General features: G+C 45.3%; 2 protein-coding genes across 5 annotated transcripts in view; both read left to right on the forward strand.

Annotated features, from left to right (window-relative positions):
* Positions 1–1,658, forward strand: part of agmo (alkylglycerol monooxygenase) — a 47,914-nt gene extending 46,256 nt beyond the window's left edge. Inside the window, exon 13 of the mRNA XM_086217735.1 lies at positions 34–1,658. Coding sequence (XP_086073861.1) covers positions 34–114 — 81 coding nt within the window. The 3' untranslated portion in view covers positions 115–1,658. The remainder of the gene's footprint in view (positions 1–33) is intronic.
* Positions 1,659–3,361: 1,703 nt separating this feature from the next.
* The window catches only part of dgkb (diacylglycerol kinase, beta), a 76,230-nt gene continuing 60,098 nt past the window's right edge, over positions 3,362–19,493 (forward strand). The window contains exons 1-5 of one of the 4 annotated variants that reach the window (XM_086217729.1): positions 3,362–3,553; positions 5,105–5,201; positions 5,953–6,128; positions 17,846–17,909; positions 18,025–18,163. In XM_086217729.1, the coding sequence (XP_086073855.1) occupies positions 18,094–18,163 (70 nt within the window). In that variant the 5' untranslated portion in view covers positions 3,362–3,553; positions 5,105–5,201; positions 5,953–6,128; positions 17,846–17,909; positions 18,025–18,093. Of the gene's footprint in view, positions 3,554–5,104; positions 5,202–5,952; positions 6,129–13,338; positions 13,480–13,814; positions 14,051–17,845; positions 17,910–18,024; positions 18,164–19,493 lie in introns of those variants that run through there. The other 3 variants (XM_086217730.1, XM_086217731.1, XM_086217728.1) reach the window with 3 other exon arrangements.

Below are 19,493 nucleotides of genomic sequence, written 5' to 3' on the forward strand. Positions count from 1 at the left end.
GTGGTTCTAACCCACTGTGTCGCTCTTGTCCAGGCCTTTGTCTCCCTCTCTCTGCTCTACTGGGCTCTGCAGAGCTGCTCTCAGCTCTTCACCATCCAGAAGAAGGCCGACTGAGACGAGGCCTCTCCAACAGCTTCAGGCGCTGCGGTCCAGGTCTCTGAGGTTTTGGGTTTGTTTTTTGTTTTTTGTGTGTTTGTTAAAATGGCAGATTAATTGTCATCAATCAGCAGCAGCAGCAGCAGGTTTTGTCCAGCACATCAACGACTTGTTGTGTACAACCACGTGAAAACTCTTCCTGACAGCGTAGCCGACACCTCGAGACGCACGGCGCTGGTCCCAGTCACCCCCACAGGGTTGAAATCCCAGTAAGAGTATGATGTGAAATGAATCTCCACTGGCAGGCGGCAGCAGCAGCTCAGCTCCACCCCAAAACTCACCGACGCCAATATCACCAGTGCTCTAAAGGAGCATTTCAGACATTTTGTTTTAGCCTTTTTAAAGAACAATTGTAAAGAATTTAAATTCATGTTCTTCAACCTGTAACCGATCAGATGGGATATCTTATTATTATCATCATTATTATTATTATTATTATTATTTTAACACACAGAGCTTTTGATAAGCAATTCTCCAGCAGTGTTCCCACAATTTGATGAATTTGTGGCCACAAGATGTAAATCATTTTCAACATATCGATAAATTCATGTCCTCAATATTTCATGGTAGGTTGATTGGTCCACCTCAGGCGCCACTTTCGTTTGCTTCCAGCCACAGTCGGCAAACAGCGGCCACCTGAAGTAGCGTGGAAAAAAAATCATCAGTGTAAAGAAGACATTGAAACAGCAAAGCAAAGAATTAGCATGATGGAGATAACGCAAAGCACGCGCGTTTTTTCTTTTGGTGAACTTTGTTTACGATGGGTTTCTTCAGCTGCGTTTCTTTTAACTGACACAAATCTCTCTTGAAAATGTGATAACTTGCATCCAGCAAGGCGCTGCAGTACCAACTGTTTTGTATTCCAGCTTTGTAAATTCCTGTTTTTATTTCTCTCTCTCTCTGCTATGCAACCTGTTATACCTCCACTGTTGATTTCACCTCAGATGTTCAATAGTACACTTTATCAAGCATTTCTCACCGCAATAAAAAAAACATGTGAACTTCGCTTTATCGGCCTCTGTTTCACGGCTCCTGAAGTGTGGATTTCTATCCCGTCGAAACGGCTCGAATGGGAAGGAAAAGCTCGAAGCAAACTGGAACGTTGGAGATTGTAATTTCTGCGATGATTTAGAAACAGCAGGTTGCTGATATGATTCCGTCCTCGGGCCTCCAGAGCTCGCGTGGGAGTGAAAGTGTGCCCACAGCAGATGGTGCTGTTACAGCCCCCCACCCGACCCCACCCACCATCATCCAGCTCATTTAAATCAACATCTTGTGTTCAAGCTGTACTTGAGTACTACCAAAGACTTACATCAATGTGTTTGAGAGACACTGAGGACGTATATTAAATGACAACATCAGCAAAACAAAGAAGCCGTGCAGCAAAGGGAGGCGCCGCCAACAGCGTGAGGAACCCGCAGGTCCTTGTTTTAGAATTTTCATGAGCTGGATCTCTTTAATGTACAGCATCAAGTACATCTTATCGCTCATGCATGTGTAAAAACACAAATAAAACCTGTCATATTCATCATGGAAACTGTGGTGCGTGGAATGTGTAAACTAAAGTAGCAGGTGTGTGGATATTAATGTGTCATATTAACACTTCTACAGATGGCTTTATTCCATGATACGTACGTGCAAAATGATCATGGTGAGTTCACTAAACACCTCATCAGATGTGCAGAGGGGGCCGAGGCAGATCGAGTCTGAGGTAGGAGCGCCTTTGCATGAGCACGTGTGCAGTTACAAGAGGCTGCGCGTTTAAAAACTGAGCAGAAACGTAAAAACGCTGGGGTTTGTATTTGCACCCAAGTTGGTGACAGCACGACGGCGACACCATCAGAGCATCGTGGTGCGCTGAAGCCGCTGTGACAACCCCAGGGGAATCCAGACAAAATGGCTGACCACAGACATGTGAAACAAGTCAGGGAGAACAATGAGTAATACACTGCCGGAAAAAAACAGGCAGCAGACATATAATTAGATATGGTGCTAATTTATACACTGATTGACCACATATCATTTGGGACCCCACCTGCTGTCAAAATAGAAGACCGATGGACGTAAGTTTGGTCTTTTTGACTAAATTCAACAGTTAAGGCAATGAAATTGTTGTCTCAGTTTAACTTAAACCAGCAGAATCAATCTAGTTATAGAGGAAAGTGCAATCAAGCTAACTAGCCGACAATAACCTATAACAATAACAGCAGGCTCAGGGGGAAAACAACGTTGGTGAGACATGCTAATAACAGCATGTACCAACATAAGCTAGCTACTGAGGTTGTTTTACCCTTGAACTTGCGGTGTATGTGCCAATGGTGGTACGTGCCAATGCCAGCAGGTACCCAGTACTAGGGCGTGCTAACGTTAGCATGTATCACCTGGAGAAAGCTACTGACATTGTTTTACCCTTGAACTTGCTACGTATGTGCTAACGATGATACGTGCTAATGCTAACAGTACCCACTACCAGGGCGTTCTAGCTTAATTAGGTCCAGCATATCTTTTAAAACAATTTACAGTATATCTCAAGTTTAACCACTGGAGGGGCCGTCTGCACTGGTGGTGATTTCTGGTTGACTTGCTTTTGTGGGTCTATTGGGGCTACTTACCGTGCTAGCCGGCTATGGCCCTAACATGCAAACGTTTTGTGGACGCTGGCAATCTGTGGCCAAGTGTAGTCTTTGGTGGGTGTATCCTGTTGAGGTTCCTCATCGGCTCAAATGTCTGTAGCTTTTAAAAACACAAGGTGTGAATGGCATAGTTCATGTATTGTTTATATTGCAGTCGTTCAAATTTCTCTGCGTTCACTTTGCGCCGGCTGACCAGTATCACTCAACAGTGAAGTCAAATACTGCGACTGGTTATCGATGAGGGCTCCCTCTTAAGAAAAGCCCATTTTGGAAGATGGCGACAATGAGGAACTGGTCAGACTGAATAATAAAGTGAAACCAAATGCTACCCGGTGTATGATCAGAGCTAGGAGCAAGCTAACGTATAACTGATAGAGCTGAGCTAACGATTAACATATCGCTAACCTCAACATTAGAAACTGTCTCTGTTTGGATACGGCGTTAATCAGCTGATAAAAGTTTTGATGGGGTCAATCCAGCATCTGCGATTTTGACATCACAAATGTTCCACATGGCAGTTGTTGTTTTTTTGTGCCCTATGTGACATTTTTGTCATCAAGAATTCTGACAAATAGCGGAGGTATCCTTTCTGCTGTCCGTGATTTTGTAGCAGCAGTGTCTCCATGGCCCCTGTGTGTGTGTGTGTGTTTGTGTAGCTCAACTGGTGTTTTTCAGATAAACTCCCGGGTAAATCACACAAACACAACCTGTCCACACTTGAATCGGTTTAATTCTCTCATAAGATGTCAAGGTGAAAGTGAAAGGTAAGGACAGCAGATTGTTGCAAAGGTGAATCAGTAAACTGTCATGATCTCTCCCTACAGATAAAATGTGAATGAGAGTATTTTGATTCTTTTCTTAAAATATCTTATCCACAGTCCATTTATTTTAATATTGATATCACACTATCCGTGTGGCCTGTTTCTGTTGTAGAGTATGTCAGGCAGAGCTTTATGTGCTTAAATTCCCTGTTCTTTAAGGATTTGTCTGGTTATTGAAGCGATTTAACTTGAGCCTGAGATCTGCCATATTGATCCCAGTGTAGAGGGACACGGCCTCCACCTTTACATGAATTCCATCCTAATAGGGGGTGAGGGAATCCTGCCCGGGGTTCTTAATGATTAATGGGACGAGGAAATGTCGCTCAAACTGGACGATCAATGCCACCGTCAACGGCAATTAGATCTGAGCCGTCGCGCTCATGTAAAACACAGCAAAAACAAAGGATCAGTAGCATAGCGGCAGCGACCGAACCTTCTCTGGATCATTTTTGCAATTCGTCTTAATGATAAGTTCAAAATCAGCTCTTGCCAGGTCTATCTTGAGCAACATGCCACGTTATCCCAGTCTTGTCATATTGTGTTCTGTTTTATGCTTATGTAAAATGTCATATATATATATATATATATATATATATATATATATATAATGAAGATGGTTGGTCTGTAAATGTGATTGATGTCTTGTTCTACTCGTTTCCTCGATATACACTTCCCCTTTCATCCAAGAGAAGAAGAAAACATCAAATCTTATCTTCATATTTTTCTTTTAATATCACACTGATGTAAAAGTGCGCCATTAATGGACCTTAGAAGAGTTGAGGATTGTGGAGGCCTGGTTATCTGTTGAAACAGAAGTCCTAAAGCCCTCCAACCTGATTTTATTTAAAACGTCCACGCTGTCCCTCTGATATGACACATTTTCGCACAGCCTGGTTCGATGCAGGAACTTCTGAAATCCCCTCAATTCATCGCTGATTCCCAGTGGACCTTGAGGCAAATTTAGAGAAGTTCCTGCGAGTCGTTCCAGACAGATTGTGTTCATGTGAGGCCACGCTGACCTTTGACCACCAAAATGTTTTTTGTTGATTTTAAAGTCCCGCCAAGGTCGAAGGATTCCCATCGAGGTGTTTCAGAAATATCACGTTCATGAGATCACACTCACCAGTGGTGATAAAATCAACGGCTGCATGCTTCTCCTCCCCACCACACATCCCATCAAAACAGTAGCGAAACAGCTGTCAAGCCATCCACCGCTCCCTCCACCACCTCGTACGGATAGCCACCTGCCCGCTGGTCGAAAACGACAAGTCGCAGGAACCCCACTGGAATCTTTTACTTCAGGGCGTGTAAAGGCATCCATGCTATCCAGAAGCAACAAAAATACTTCACATGCACGTTGAACATTTCCCGTGAACAGTCTGAAACAACAACGCGCTGTCATCTCTCAATACTTCACGACTTCCCGAGCACGTGTGGCGCTCTGCCTCAGGGTCGCTCGCTCCTCTCAGAAATGTGTTTTTCTCCTTCCTTCAGCTGGCTGTTTGGCCTTCACTGCGCTGAGTGATGGATGTGCCGAGATTTCAGGTTTATTTGAACTTGAAGGCTGTTTTCATGTTCGACTGCAGAGGAGGTAAAGTTTCTCTGCGCTCTGTTTCAAATCTGAGTTTTAGGTGAGTGGAAACACTTGGCATAGACGGAGGGGACGTTTAGCGCGTTGATGGGTTTTTAATTTCTAAAGGGAGGATCTTAAAAGAAGTTACCTCTTTGTTTATTGGACATACATTATTCCAAGATGAGTGATTATATGTCTTAATAGAAAAAGGTCTGGAGGGCAACCTTTAAAAACTCTTCTTTGATATTTAGCTTTATTCATTAGCTTATAAAGTTTTAGGTTAACAGGATTATAGCACATTTGGTGGTAGCTCAACTTTTATATTACCGTTTTGCATCATTGGAGAGAATTTGAAACTGACTAAACTAGAAATATGAATCGCACCACCATTGTACACCACCTTGAACTTGGACTGCAAAAATCTTTTCAGCAGGTCCGAGTGGATGTTTGTAGCAAATTCCCTCAAGGATTCCTGACGGAGAACATTGATGGGACTGGGAAGGAGGGACTGAGGAGTTATGAAAATGAATACGACCGGACCTGTACCTCAAAAGAACCAACACCGAAAAGAAAAAAAACCTCTTAAGAAGCCCCGAAACAAACGGACGCGCGTTCCACTTTCAGGACAATGCTGAGAAAAAGTTGTCTTTCTCCCTGTTCTCCTTCTCTCTTTCATCAGAAAGACAGGAGACCAGGGGAGACGTGACTGAAGGTAACTGCATGCCAGTCTGATAACATCATGGCGCGCGTGTTGTGTTCTGCTCACCAGGGCGAGAACAAATCACATCAGCAGAACCTGTGAACGCCTGAACGCACCAGACGACTCCGGCGCCGTCTCCTTGGATGTGCAGACCTCCGCTACTGGTTCTCCTTGTGTGCCTCAACTTCAGCAAAGCCCCATGGCGTCTACGTCTGCAGGTTGTTGAAAGGAAGAGTCATCGTGAGGTAAACGACAACGATTAGCTTAGCACGCCCACCTCTGGGGGCGCGGCTAGCTCTCGTGTTCAGCCACACCCAGAATCACGTTGTTTATTTGTCGGCTGTTGGCCAGTTTTAAATTTTGCTTCGTACCTTTACAAACTTTGAACTGGACAAAAGTTCCACTGCGCTGTTGTTAGAAGTTCTAATGTGGGCCAAGAAGTACTCCTAAAAAAAAACCCAAAAAGTTCCTTCTATTTTGCATCGATTGTCCCGACTGTTTGTTGCTTTTCATCCGTCGTTTGCTGCGCCGTTTATTACCTCAGACCAGCTGCTGCTTATCTAGCTTGACTTTTAGCTGCAATACACCGAAAAATATGAGGCTGATTTCAGAGAAGCCACTAGAGTTCAGGGCAGGTCCATTCAACGTAGCAATTTTACATTTTGTGCTCTCTGAGTGTCGTCTATTTGTACTACAATTCCCTGAAGTGGTACACACGTTGGCTGCCAGCAGTGATAACAGCGGGAGTACATATAGTACATTGTGTATGTAATATGACAAGAGTGAGATACAGGAGTCCAGTAGATCTGGAGGCGTCACCGGTGATGATAACTTACCAATTTCCACCACAGCTGTCAAAAGGCGGGGGGGGCAACACAAAGAGGAGGAACTCAAACCGCATCAACAGAAAACCCAAATCACATCAGTCCCACCCACACTGGCCATTTGAGGGGAGCGCCGCAAAAAACTCTGCAGCAGAAGCAGAGAGCGCTTAGCAACAAAGATGGAAGCACTAAAACGACTGTCAGTGCAAATGATCAACCAGGCCGACGCTCACTTTTATTGGCCAATAAGGAACCACCTATTATAGCTGAGGAAAACAACAACACAAACGTCTGGTAGTATTTGTCAGTGTGTGGGTTTGTTTGGTTGCTTTTTTTTTTCTTTGGGCTTTTTCTCCTCTTTTTTTTCTTTTCTTCGTACTACACAGCAGATGGAAGAGCGAACAAATGTGGCTTCCTCCCTCGGTGCCACAGAATGTTCCAGTGACTCATGCTATGATAATATACTCGTTCAATGCTCTGCACCAACTGTCTGAACGGGGACATAGGCGAGTCCCGCCACACACACACACACACGAGGGTCTGTGCAAAGTTCCGTGATTGTATTTCTGCTGCAGGCTCTAGCAGGTCAGACGCTATTGTGGATGAAGGACTAGGGTTTACTGAGATGTTTGTCTTCTGACAAATGGGAAAAAAAAGAATATTTTGGATTGGACACTTGATTGGACTCGCGGGATACAAAGAATACACACACACACACACACACACACACACGAAACAAATAATTTGTGGTGGATTTATTTGGGAGGACAAAGTGTGTGACGGTTACAGTTAAGGCTGTATTGAAATTAGTTTTCCGATGGCGTTGTGGTGTGATAATGTGTTAATAACCTGTTCATCATGAGATTAACGGACTGATTGTCGGACATGACAACAAGATGATAACTCTTGGCTTCTAATTACATTGTGAACGCCCATGAAGACGGTCTCAAGATACAGTAACAAGTTATCTGGTTTTCTGGAGTTGCTGTGTCAGGATCACAACATTACAAGCTTCATCGTCTTGTGATGAAAGGACGACCTCATTATCCCAAGATTCTGATCATGCTTGGCTGCTGAGTGATCGTGAGATCTTAGATAATAGTTGCATGTACAATCTTCATCACCTTTGTGGACAACCTGTAAATACATAATTAAATGAATAAATAAATCCCCCGAGGCTGATTCAGGGCCATCCTCAGTCCCCGGGGGCTCCAGCAAGGAAGTTTTCAAGTCTGCACACGCTGGCGTTCAGCAGCAGGCTGCCTGCAGCTCCGTGGAATGTTTCAAGATGTTCTGAATTCGCTGTCGTTGAATTATCCCTTGAATTTGTTTTGATTTTATGTTCGTTGAAATGAAATCAAGCTTTTCTGTGTCAAAGTCCTCATTCCTGATGTTATAAATCATCTCGTCTGCTTTACATCGTCGCTCACCTGTTGGCGAAATGTTGATGAAGCCAACTCTCCCGAACGTCTCAGTAAACTATTGAACCACTTTATCTTTACCTTAGCTTAGCTTACCTTAGCTTAGCTTAGCTTACCTTAATTACATAGCTTAGCATACCTTTGCTTAATTACCATAGCTTAGCTTAGCTTACCTTAGCTTAATTACATAGCTGAGCTTAGCTTAGCTTACCTTAGCTTAATTACCATAGCTTAGTTTAGCTTACCTTAGCTTAATTACCATAGCTTAGCTGACCTTAACTTTGCTTAGTTTACCTTAACTTACCTTAGCTTAATTACATAGCTGAGCTTAGCTTACCTTAGCTTAATTACCTTAGCTTAGCTTAGCTTAGCTTAATTACCATAGCTTAGCTGACCTTAACTTTGCTTAGTTTACCTTAGCTTACCTTAGCTTAATTACATAGCTGAGCTTAGCTTAGCTTACCTTAGCTTAATTACCATAGCTTAGCTTAGCTTACCTTAGCTTAATTACCATAGCTTAGCTGACCTTAACTTTGCTTAGTTTACCTTACTTTAGCTTACCTTACATTACCTTAGCCAAAACATAGTTTCCAAATTGAACTGGAGAGAAAATGAATGGTAAAATAAACAGTGACAAGCAATTTTAGGTTTCAGACAGAAACTGTTTACTGTAGTACTTCCTGGAGACATTAGCAGATGACGGTACACGGCCGCAGGCTGCTGTGAAGTATTAGTACATGATTGTCTCTCTTAATGCTCTTTTGTTTCTGCATCGGCATCAATCTGGCTTCAGTCTCATGGGAAGGAAGACCTGAGGTCAGCCGTCGTAGATGCGCAGGACAGGACCTTACGTAATGGTCCCATTATGATACATGGTGTTCTGTGCTAGACTCCACACTCCGGATGCTATTTATAGCACAGAAGGCCCAAAGTGGGGTAGAATTGATATATGAGGTTTGGGCTGCTGTGGCGGTGGGGGGGTGGGGGGTTGGAGACATGGTCGCTCTGAGTGGAAGAACACGTCTTTGTGACTGAGTGACTTTAATGTGGATTCTACACCTCATCTGCTCCCTTCAGAGGCTTCAGGAAGCAACGAGCAGATGATCAGTCGTCGGTATCAGCTGACCCCTCTGTCACAAACTGGTCTGGTTTAAAGCACAAAATAACTAGCATGAGAAACTCCAGAGTTTATGTAAAAATACTTGTGTGACCTTCACCACCACACCTCTTCCGCATTTGCTGCCAGTGGACAAGAGCCGTAATTCCTGCAGCCACTGGAGGCTTTTTCCTTGAACTAAATCACCCAGCTGCTCAGACAGTGACACTGCCTCCCTGGACAGAAGTCGACCAAAAGATGTGGTATGCACATAAAACCAGAAGAGTGGAAGTAGCTTGAGTTTTGTTGTTTCATGTGCTCACTCAGTGAGGAGCTCCTGACAGACCCCCTTGCTCTTTTCAAACAAGTACGTCACTCAGAAAGAGAGTCTTTGTCCTTTAAAGAAGAGGCTCATCGGGCGCCTGCATCTCTCCTCTGTGTCCCTGGAAAGCAGAAGGAGCCAGAAAAATGTGAGCTCAAGTCTTCTACCGCGCCTGTCATTACATGCACGTGTGAAATAAATAAAGCAACATGCTATTATTTTCACTATTCTAGTTTTATGTGCACGCCACTGTTTTTTTTTTGGGGGGGGGGGGGCAGTATTTTGATTATGTTGCGTGAGTCTGCATTGACCGCTGAGGTCACGCTGAGCTGGTTGCTTCACCATTACCAGCGGACTGTCGGTGTCTTGTGCTCGTGTGGAATTCATTGCGTACGTACGCGATGTGTTTATTATAGCGCTTCCATCTGGAAGGATCGTCGTCATCCATGACCACTTCCTCTCTAAACAGTGCAGCGCTAGCCAGCAGCTGATGAGGTATTTTCCCTCATGGATGGTGTCAAAAACATTGGATTTGAATTTTAATTGATGCGGAGTGTGATGCCGTCTGTTGCCGGGGAAGCTGCCTAACCTGCCTACACGGACGTGACCTTTATTCACGTCAGTCTCTGGAGAAGTCATGATGATGTATGTCTGATGCAGCTGCAGGTTGCAGCCACCTGACATGCAGCTTTCCTCACACGTGTCGCTTACATATCAATCACACGCATGATCTGGATGAGGAGGAACAGACGCAAACAGCAGAGGGGTGTGTTTTACATTGGTGTGTGTGTGTGTGTGTGTGTGTGTGTGTGTGCGCGTGCGTGCATGTGTGAAGAACTCCTCTTGGTACTGAACCTCAGGAGCGGACCAGAGAGACAGTTTCTAGAAATGTCACAGGGGCATTTTGGGAACTTTTATGGTGTAACAATACTTAGCCGTGTTACAACAAGCGTTCATGTTGAATTGTGGAAAAAGCACAATGATCCCTCTGAAAATGTGTGATGTGACATCATCATATTCAGCCTCTTTAAGCCCCGCCCACTCTGATGCTTTACGTCTGCTGCCTCAGTCACAGCCGTCGCCACAAGGAGCTTCATCGTTATTTTTGTGTTGATCTCACGTTTCAACAGGTTGCAGAGAACAGAATGAAACATCCCCCCCCCAAAAAAAAACCAAAGAACTTCAGCTCACTGAGGAGCAGCTGGTCTGAGGTCAGCTCTGCTGATCACATGTGACAGACATGTCAATACGTGAGCTGCCTCTGCCTCTCTGACACAAACGTAAACACCCACATGACCTACACGGACGGCCGGCGGGGCGGGGGGGCCCACATCTGAATCCCCGTTCTTTCGTGGAGCCTCGTGGAGGCTGCGTGAAGGCTGGGAACGCAATGTAAAGGTTCGGTAAAGGTGGGCTGCTACATGGACGGCTGTTATCAGATTAGCTGACTGCTCGAGCCTGGTCCTCCAGCGCAGCCTCATCAGAGAGGCAGAGCGGCAGGTTAGGAACTGTTATTGAGTAACCTTTACGCCTGCTGCAGTCAACACGTGCTCCACAGGGACAGTGACAGGTTACAGCGCTGGAACTGATGGCGTGCATTTATTCAACATCCTCTCCAGAAAATTGAAAATATTGATTTTTCTTAAAATATTCCTAAGTCAGCTCCTGTTTTCCTCGCGTACGTTTATTTGCGCTTGTGGAAATCTCGACTTTCGTCTCTGTCAGTACGTGAAACCGGAGAGCGCTCGGGGAGAGCCCGCCGCGGCCGCCGCCGATGCTTTAGCTGGTGGCGGAAATGTATTTTTGCAAGAGCAGAATAAAAATAATGAGGCATCGAGTGTGTGAGCCTTTAGTAGGTACATTGGAAGCTGCTGGCGTGAATTAATTTCAGACACATGGATGCAGGTTTTATTTCTGACAAGTATTTTCAGCCGTGGACTGTTGGTCACTGATTCTACGGGTCGATTTATGAACGTAGTGTAAACGGTGTGACCTCTGCTGCCGTCGACGTTCACGGCTCCTAATGATTTGTTTTCTGCTTCTTAATGTGGGCGATGGTGAGAAACTGTTAGCACCCTTAAGAAACGCTGACTCGGGTCGTGTTTTTCTTTTTTTAATACCTGTATCATTATTTCACAGCAACATCTCGGGGCTCTAACCCCTGACTCTATTACCATCGATTGCTCCCGGCGAGATCGCCAAAGAATCTGAGCTCACTCGGTGTGTGAGGCCGGCGTGCTTCGCTCCGCTGAGCAGTGGAACATGAATGATGGATGAACACGCGTTGCCTCAAGCCTCCATGACTTCATTTATAAACAGAATTATTACAAGAAAATGTTGTTTTGTCTTCTCCGTTGTGACCAATTTGTAAGATGAAATCTTTCTTCTTTTTGGCTGATTTTGGTGCCTTCCCTGCCTCGTACCTTTCCACTGCCCAGCCAGCAAAGAGCCCACGAAGTTAAGTTTGAAAACGCCAAAGATTTATGGCACGTCTTTTTGCTCAACTCAGCATCCCAAGAAATTATGTTCCTTTCTAGCTGTCCTGCAGCTCACAATTTACATCTGATGTCAACATGCTGAAGCAGGGCAATATATAGCGTGTGTGTGTGTGTGTGTGTGTGTGTGTGTGTGTGTGTGTGTGGACCCGGTGTTTGGGAGAACCTCTGCGTTTTATTAACCGTGAGATCTTTTCCCTTGACTTCAGGCTGGATTTACACGGTGAAACTTTCATGCAACTTTAGTGGGTAAGAACTTTGATGAAACCGAGCTGCATGATGTAAAACCCTCAACGCAGCGCAACCGTTGCAAAGTTGACAGATCGTGTATCGGATGGTGATGATGTCATCTGATAGAGTGAGGTTCAAGTCAAAGGGAGGATGCGCTCACCAGAGGTCCACGTGTGACGTGAAGGACTGAGAGCCGATCAGCTGAAGACAGTCAGGTTGTGTGGTTTGTATTTGATCCTCCAACATACGAATTAGCATAAATACACACACGTGCAGTACAACCCAGCATGATCGGGAGGCCCCAGGTCACGTGACGTAGACGCGATTTCAGAGGAATTTTGTCATCAATGCAAAAAGAAAAACAACGAACTTTGAGTTGAATGAGATGTGCCGTGATTTACTTCTAGTTCTAGTATTTGGTACTGATTTGGGGTCCTGAGGTCACATGACTTGGAAGTTGTTGTTTTGAGACATACTTGATTTTGCAGTACTTAAAAAAAAAAAGTGTTTTTCATTGAAATAAACATATCAGAGGCAGTGAAACGCAACAAACAAACAAAAACAAACCCATTTTTACACACAAGTGGAGGTCCAAGGTCACGTGACATTCAAGCTACTTGAAAAAACACAGGATTTTTGCATTATTTGACTAAACAGGAGCGATGAAGGAGGAAGCTAAATTCCATAAAAGAATTGAAGGATTTCAAAATGATCAGTTTGTTTATGGAGCCGGGAAAAGAAAAGAAATCTGTGTAAACGGAGATCAGGGAACCTTCGCTCGTCATCACAAGCACGTCGTCACGCTCAGAATTTGGGTCCTGGACAGCAAACATGGCGCAGTACTTTGATAGCAGGAAGTAATTTTAGATCCAGTGAAGGATTCCCATATTCTGAAAATCTAGGGCATTGAGTGTTTTATGAGAATCCATAGATACCGTGTGTGTGTGTGTGTGTGTGTGTGTGTGTGTGTGTGTGTGTGTGTGTGTGTGTGTGTGTGTGTTCACGCTCTGTATGATGTCATTCACGTCATATCGTCTTTCCCGCCAAACAACATGGAGGGAATGAAGGGTCCTCATTAAGAGTCTCTCGGTGTCCACTGCATCATCTTCCTCCTCTCTCTCATGTCTGTGCTTTTCAGCCTCTCCCCCTTTTTCCTTCCCCGGTGTGCTCGCCCTCCTCTCTGCCCCGTGGGGAGGATATCCCACAGGTTGGTGCGCTTACTGCCTGTTGTGCTGAATGCTAATGTGGCCTTCTGATGCGTGCCTCGGTGACCGGAGCAGAAGTGGCTCAAGAGGAGGGAGGGGGTGCGTAGTAGTAGTGGAGAGAGAGGAGAATGATGGAGAGCATATCTAGGACCTTGGGGTTTCTAGTGGAGGGAGGTGACCGGTGCGATTGAGAGGAGGGATGGAGGGATGTGATGTGAGCGAGCGGGAGTATGGAAACTGATCATTGCAAGTAGAGCAGGATAATTCTGCTCTCTCTCTCTCTCTCTCTCTCTCTCTCGCTCGCCCACCACTTCCCTGATGCTGCTGCTCTGACCAGACACCGCCAGAGAAAAACAAACACCACACCATCCACATACTCATACACTGACATGTAGGGTAGAGAGCTGCTGCTGCTGCTGCTGCTGCTGCTGCTGCTGCTGCTTCGCCTGCTCTCACACAGACACACACTCTCCGTCCAATTCCACACCTCCACTTCTGCCTCGCACATCCAGGAGAGGAGAGAATGTGACTGAGGAGCTTCATCTGGCGCTTAACTCCAACTCTCTGCAGCAGGTGAGCGGCGGCACACAATGATATCTCGTCTCATTCACGGGGCTGTATGTCGCAGTGGCCACTGTGGCGCCTCAGCTCAGGGTGTGTGTGTGTGTGTGTGTGTGTGTGTTTGTGTGTGGGGTGGGGTTGGGGGAGAAGGGCATGGATCACTAAGCAGGGGCACACTGTCTCTGGAGGACAATGAAGCCTTTTTTGCAGAGTTGGTCTGGGATTGTTGTGAGGATGAGAGCTGTGAGGGAGCAGCGCGGTTAGCCAACATCAGGAAGGTTGCAGCGCGGCTCACGGGAGGACCGTTCTGTCAGCACCAAGATGGTATCAGTGTGTTGGGCTGAGATTGTCTGTCTGCTTCTGCTCTGCTTACAGATTAAATGAGACACTGCAGAGCATTTTCCAGTTTAATCTCTAGCGGCAGATCAAAGTTTATGCGATGGAGGCTGAATCCCACGCGCCCAGCGTGCTATCACACTGGTGGCTGCACATGGTTTTGCTTTCTGTGCAGTCTATTTAATGACACTGATGCGCTCTCAATAATTCATACCACTCTTGTGTATGTAATGGCCTCTTCATCCAACTACAAGGGAATTTTCTGCACCTGACGCCTGGATACTCGCACACATTCATGACACTGAGGTGATAAACATTTATGACTCACAAGCATATTAATCCTACATCACGCATCCTCCACATGAATGAACATGTCTACTTGTTGATTTCAGTTCCCATTAATTGGGGCAAATGCTTCACTGGCAATGTGACACACATATAAACACCCACACGGCTGCCGAGCGACACCTACACAAACACGCAATTACACGCACCCCCTCACTCGGCACAAACACAACCGCACACATCTCAGCTGCGAATCAGTGATGTAACAATGTGACATGCAGAATATTCTGTGCTGCGCTCACAGACTGTATAAAAAACTGGATGAACCCGGTGTGAGAAGTGAAGCCAATGCAGACGTTCCTCTCAGATGGCCAGCAGGGGGCGACTTCGCTGCTCGCAGGAGAAGTCCGATTGTAAACAAATCAATGAGGAAAAAAACCCTACCTCCCGCTTAAATTCTTCAATTGACATTTTCCTCCTAAGTTTATGGTCTCAGTCGATAGTTTCATGTTGTCTTTGATTCCTCATTTCTGTAAATTATGTTCCGATTTGCAGTAAGATAGACACACAAAAAAAAACAAACAAGGGCCTTGGGGCGTGGCTACATTGTGTCTTAAAAGTTGCAACCGTAGCTCACTGATATGGGGATGGGCTCGCCGCGAGATGATATCTTTAACGTTGATGCAGACTGGTCCGCCAACATGTTTCCTCCTACTTCACACCGCCACCTCTGCTGGACAGAGATCTTTTGGTGTTTCACATCTGTCAGTGGAGATGTGAGGGTTGTTTGACACCGATTAGCTCAAACTCCAAAACTATCTGCTCCGTCTCAACCGCTATCGTTGGAGGTGCACCAAGAAACTCAGCACAGCGGCGTAGAAGCCCAACCGCCAACTAATGCATCATGTAACGACAAAGCAAAATGAACCGAACTGACATCCCTAAGATGTTCTCCGCTCACATCCGGCAGCTGCAGAAACCAGGATATCAACTACAATGGCGGGTCCTTTTCCATCGGCATCCCAGCGTGAGGTGGATGTGTGGCTTTTATCAAGTGGCAGCATGCTTATATGATTTAGATTCTTCGTGAACGACACGCTTCACACCACCAACCTGCGAAGGCAAAAATGAATTTTTAATGAGATTTTTCCAGACGTTTGTTATTCACTGATTAATGGGGCCTGCAGCGCTTCATCCTCTGAAAAACAGCTGCAAACGCTGCACGATAGCGTACGTTCCACGGTGGTTTAAACGCTGAGTTCTAGCTCATTGTACCCCGGGTGAAATATTGGACTGGGTTCGAAACTCGAATCACCAGCCCACAAAGCTCATTTTACTTGAACTTGATCATGCTGTCAGCATAGCAACCAGTCCGCCTGACGCAAGGTCACTGGGGAAGCTGCACCAACGCAGCTCTGAATGCTTGTAATGCCCAAATTAGGCCACCCCTCAATCACAAGGACTCAGGTCTTTGCTTTTTGGGGGGTTCAACGAAATCCAGTGTATCACACCCCCATAAGTGCTTTTAAAATACAATTTGATCACTTACAAATATGCGTGTATGCAGGGAGCACCCTGCTTGAGGCTCACACAGTTGAACTGCAAACACTGACACGGCTTCTTCGCCTCCTGCACCGAAATAAATGCCTAATAACGTATCAAAGAACCTCTCAAAGACAAACTGTCAGCGAGCCACGGTCGTGTGCTGGTCTAACTTCAAAACATCAATTTTAATGACCCACTGCCATGTGACCGGGACGCATCACATAAACATGGAAGATTGGCCTATATTTGTAGAGCATATAACACCGCGCTCTCACGCTGTTTCATTGATCAGAGTGGAAGCGTAGTGCTGCTGCTGCTGCTCCGTCAGCGATTGTGCATGGACGTAGCCTGAGGAGAAGGACGAGTTGTTTCAGTTCATGAAGACAGATGAGAGGAAATAAAGGGAGGGAGAAAGAGAGAGGGAATATACGGAACCAAATGAATGAATTTAATGGTCAAACGCACGGTTGGTTTCCTTTATAGCTTCACACATCTGTAGGGCTTCCTCCCGAAAACCCAATGTCAGAATCATCAGCCTGGCGTTTCCTGACTGATGATTCTTCGAGTGGAGGCCTCGAGAAGCTCAGGCTCACCAAGATTGGCAGCAGAACAATCGGTGCATCCTCATCCCTGGAGAATTCTATCGCCAAAAAAAGAGGACAAGAACAGGTGTTTGGTCGCATCCCTTGAAATAAAGTATTTGGTTGACACAAGCTCGAGATGTTTCATAGAGAGGCAGTTGAGCGTTAAACGTCCAACACACGCGTTTCACTTCGACCATTACTTTTCATCGAGGGAACCGTGGGGACGCTGACTTAAGATTGGTCATTCGTTCAAAGCTCAGTGGTCGGGAGCTACGTGAGAGGAACCTTTGCTCCTCAAAGCTCACCATCATCACTTTGTGTGGTTTTCAATTCTGTCATTCAAATATCGGTCAAATAGTTGAGTGACATTCTATATTTTAAGCTCGGGATAAAGACCAGCTGACAAAAGTGGCTTCTCAATGCAAAGATGAGGCGTTTTGGCCGCCATCCGCCGGCTGTTGAGATGGCAGCTGCCGCGTGAGAAGCCGGCAGGAAAACAGCAAAATCTGACGTGGCCAAAACATTCAGTGTCACAGGAAATGACACAAAATGACTTTTTTTATCAATCCGCTTCTGACATTTTAATGAGCACGGACAACTGTTGGCTTTGGTTGCAGCCTCCAAACATAATCACCAGCTCTGTGTCTAATCCCGTTACATATGTGAGGCATTTTACCTGCTTAGTCATTTTCACTGACATTTAAAAACTCCAAATGTGTGCTTTGCCATTCAAGTACTCACAAACAGGTGCCTTCAGCTCATGAAGAGGGTTTTGAATCCACATGCTCAGTAATGCACCGATACCTCAATTAAACAAAAACAGGTTGGAACACTTCTGCACCATCAGGCCTCATTCACCTACGCTCGTTCACCATGGTGCCTCGACGGCGTTGTCCTGGTTTGCTTGGTTGTTGTTGTTGTTTTTAGCTCAAATCAAAGTCTTTGTGGATTACTGAGCGTGCTGGATAAAGACCATGGGGATTATACCAAATTCTGGACTTGTACGTTTGTAAACTGACATTTTCTGGGCTGTTGTTTTGTTGTAATCATCCCTTAGGTGCCGTTAGCTTTAAGCTAAATATACGTGGCGGGCTCTTTCTGCAGTCTGGAGTTAAAAAGAGGTAACACAGGAGGGAAAATAAAATAGCTCTGAAAAAACATACTTTTTTGGGTGTACTACGCTGTTAGAGTAATACAGCAGCTGGAGGATCTAATGTCTGATGTTCTCTCCCCCAGCACCGAGGTCCCAGTTTGCTTTGCTAACCAGGGAATGCGCGGCAGACGTGGAACCGAGGCCTAAACACAATGAGCAGCCAGGACAAATGGGTCACACTGACCCCAGCTGAATTCGCCCTGCTACAGGAGTACACACAGTGTGAGTAGAGGCGATACTTAATGTCTGTGTCTGGCTGTGTTAAGGAGATCCTGCATCACGGTAGGTGTGCGGTCCGACTCATTTCCCAGGTGACACGTCAGACCCTCAGGCAGCCACCGAAGTTGCTGAACCACGAGTCCACTGTTGCTGCAAACAGCAGTTTACTTGCAGGTCATTAAATCCTCAGTGTGTGTGTGTGTGTGTGTGTGTGTGTGTGTGTGTGTATTGCCGGCTCATACATCCTTCATTTCAGGGCTTTCTGTTGATCGCTTTACTGCTGATAAATGATTTTGTGTGTGTGGACTCTGTTGGCCTCCTTTCAATCTTCTCCTTGATATACCTTCTTTCTTTCTCTTCTTTTTTTTTAAATGCTTTGCCAATCTTTCATATTTACCTTAATGTGATATTCAAGGTATAAAGATCCCAGATCAAATGAACATCCAGACATTATCGCACCTTAAGCAGAATTTATGTCAAAACACCACCGATGCATCTTTTTTTTTCTATACTTGTACAGAAAAAGAGGCCGTTCCAGGCAACCGTTGTCCAGATGCACCGTGATTAAGAGCACGCGCTTTACAAATACACATTTTTTACGTCCAAAATAATCAGTGGAAGAACTATAAAAAAAAAAGGAGTCCAGAACAACAAACCTAATCAGACTCTTCCTGTTAGCCTGCTGAATAAATATGAGAAGCTAGCAAAGGACAAGCAGCTAAAGCTAAAGCTAACGCAAGTGGAACCAATCTGCTGTTGCATTCATTGCACCTCACTTGTCAGTGAAAACTTATTACGGGATGATTTTATTATTTTTAATCTTATGGACAGTATTCTATGTAAACAATGAAGTGAGGTGTGCCATTGAATTGGTTTGTTGCAGGTAGGTTCAGGGAGCCAAACGTCCCTTTGTAGCACAGGAGAAGCATCATCATCATTCTGCAATAACTGGAAAAACCCACTCACGTATTCTTACTTATTGTATATCCTTACAACCGCTCACTGGAAAAACCCAGCCAACCCCTCTGTTTGCAAGTCTTTGTCAGAACCCTGGCATTTTTCTGGGTGTAGGTTTAGCTGCTAGCAAACTATCTTGTTTCATGGGGGTGACTTTGAAAACTGCGTGGTGAATAAGGTCAAGGAGGAGGAGTAGATGGATGAGAGCGACCTGTCGGACTCAGGACTGCGCATCAGTGTTGGGCACGTTCCTTCCTAAATGAAATGTAGTAAATGACACAGGTTACTCCCATTCATGAACGTTCTGCTCTTGAAAACATAGGAACTGCGGTTCGGAAGCAAAACTCCCCAGGACCTCCCACTGCCATGATGGATA

Source organism: Aulostomus chinensis, chromosome 11 (assembly GCF_037954235.1).
Source record: "Aulostomus chinensis isolate RoL2024-O1b breed Wild chromosome 11, RoL_Achi_v1.0, whole genome shotgun sequence".
Classification (NCBI taxonomy): domain Eukaryota; kingdom Metazoa; phylum Chordata; class Actinopteri; order Syngnathiformes; family Aulostomidae; genus Aulostomus; species Aulostomus chinensis.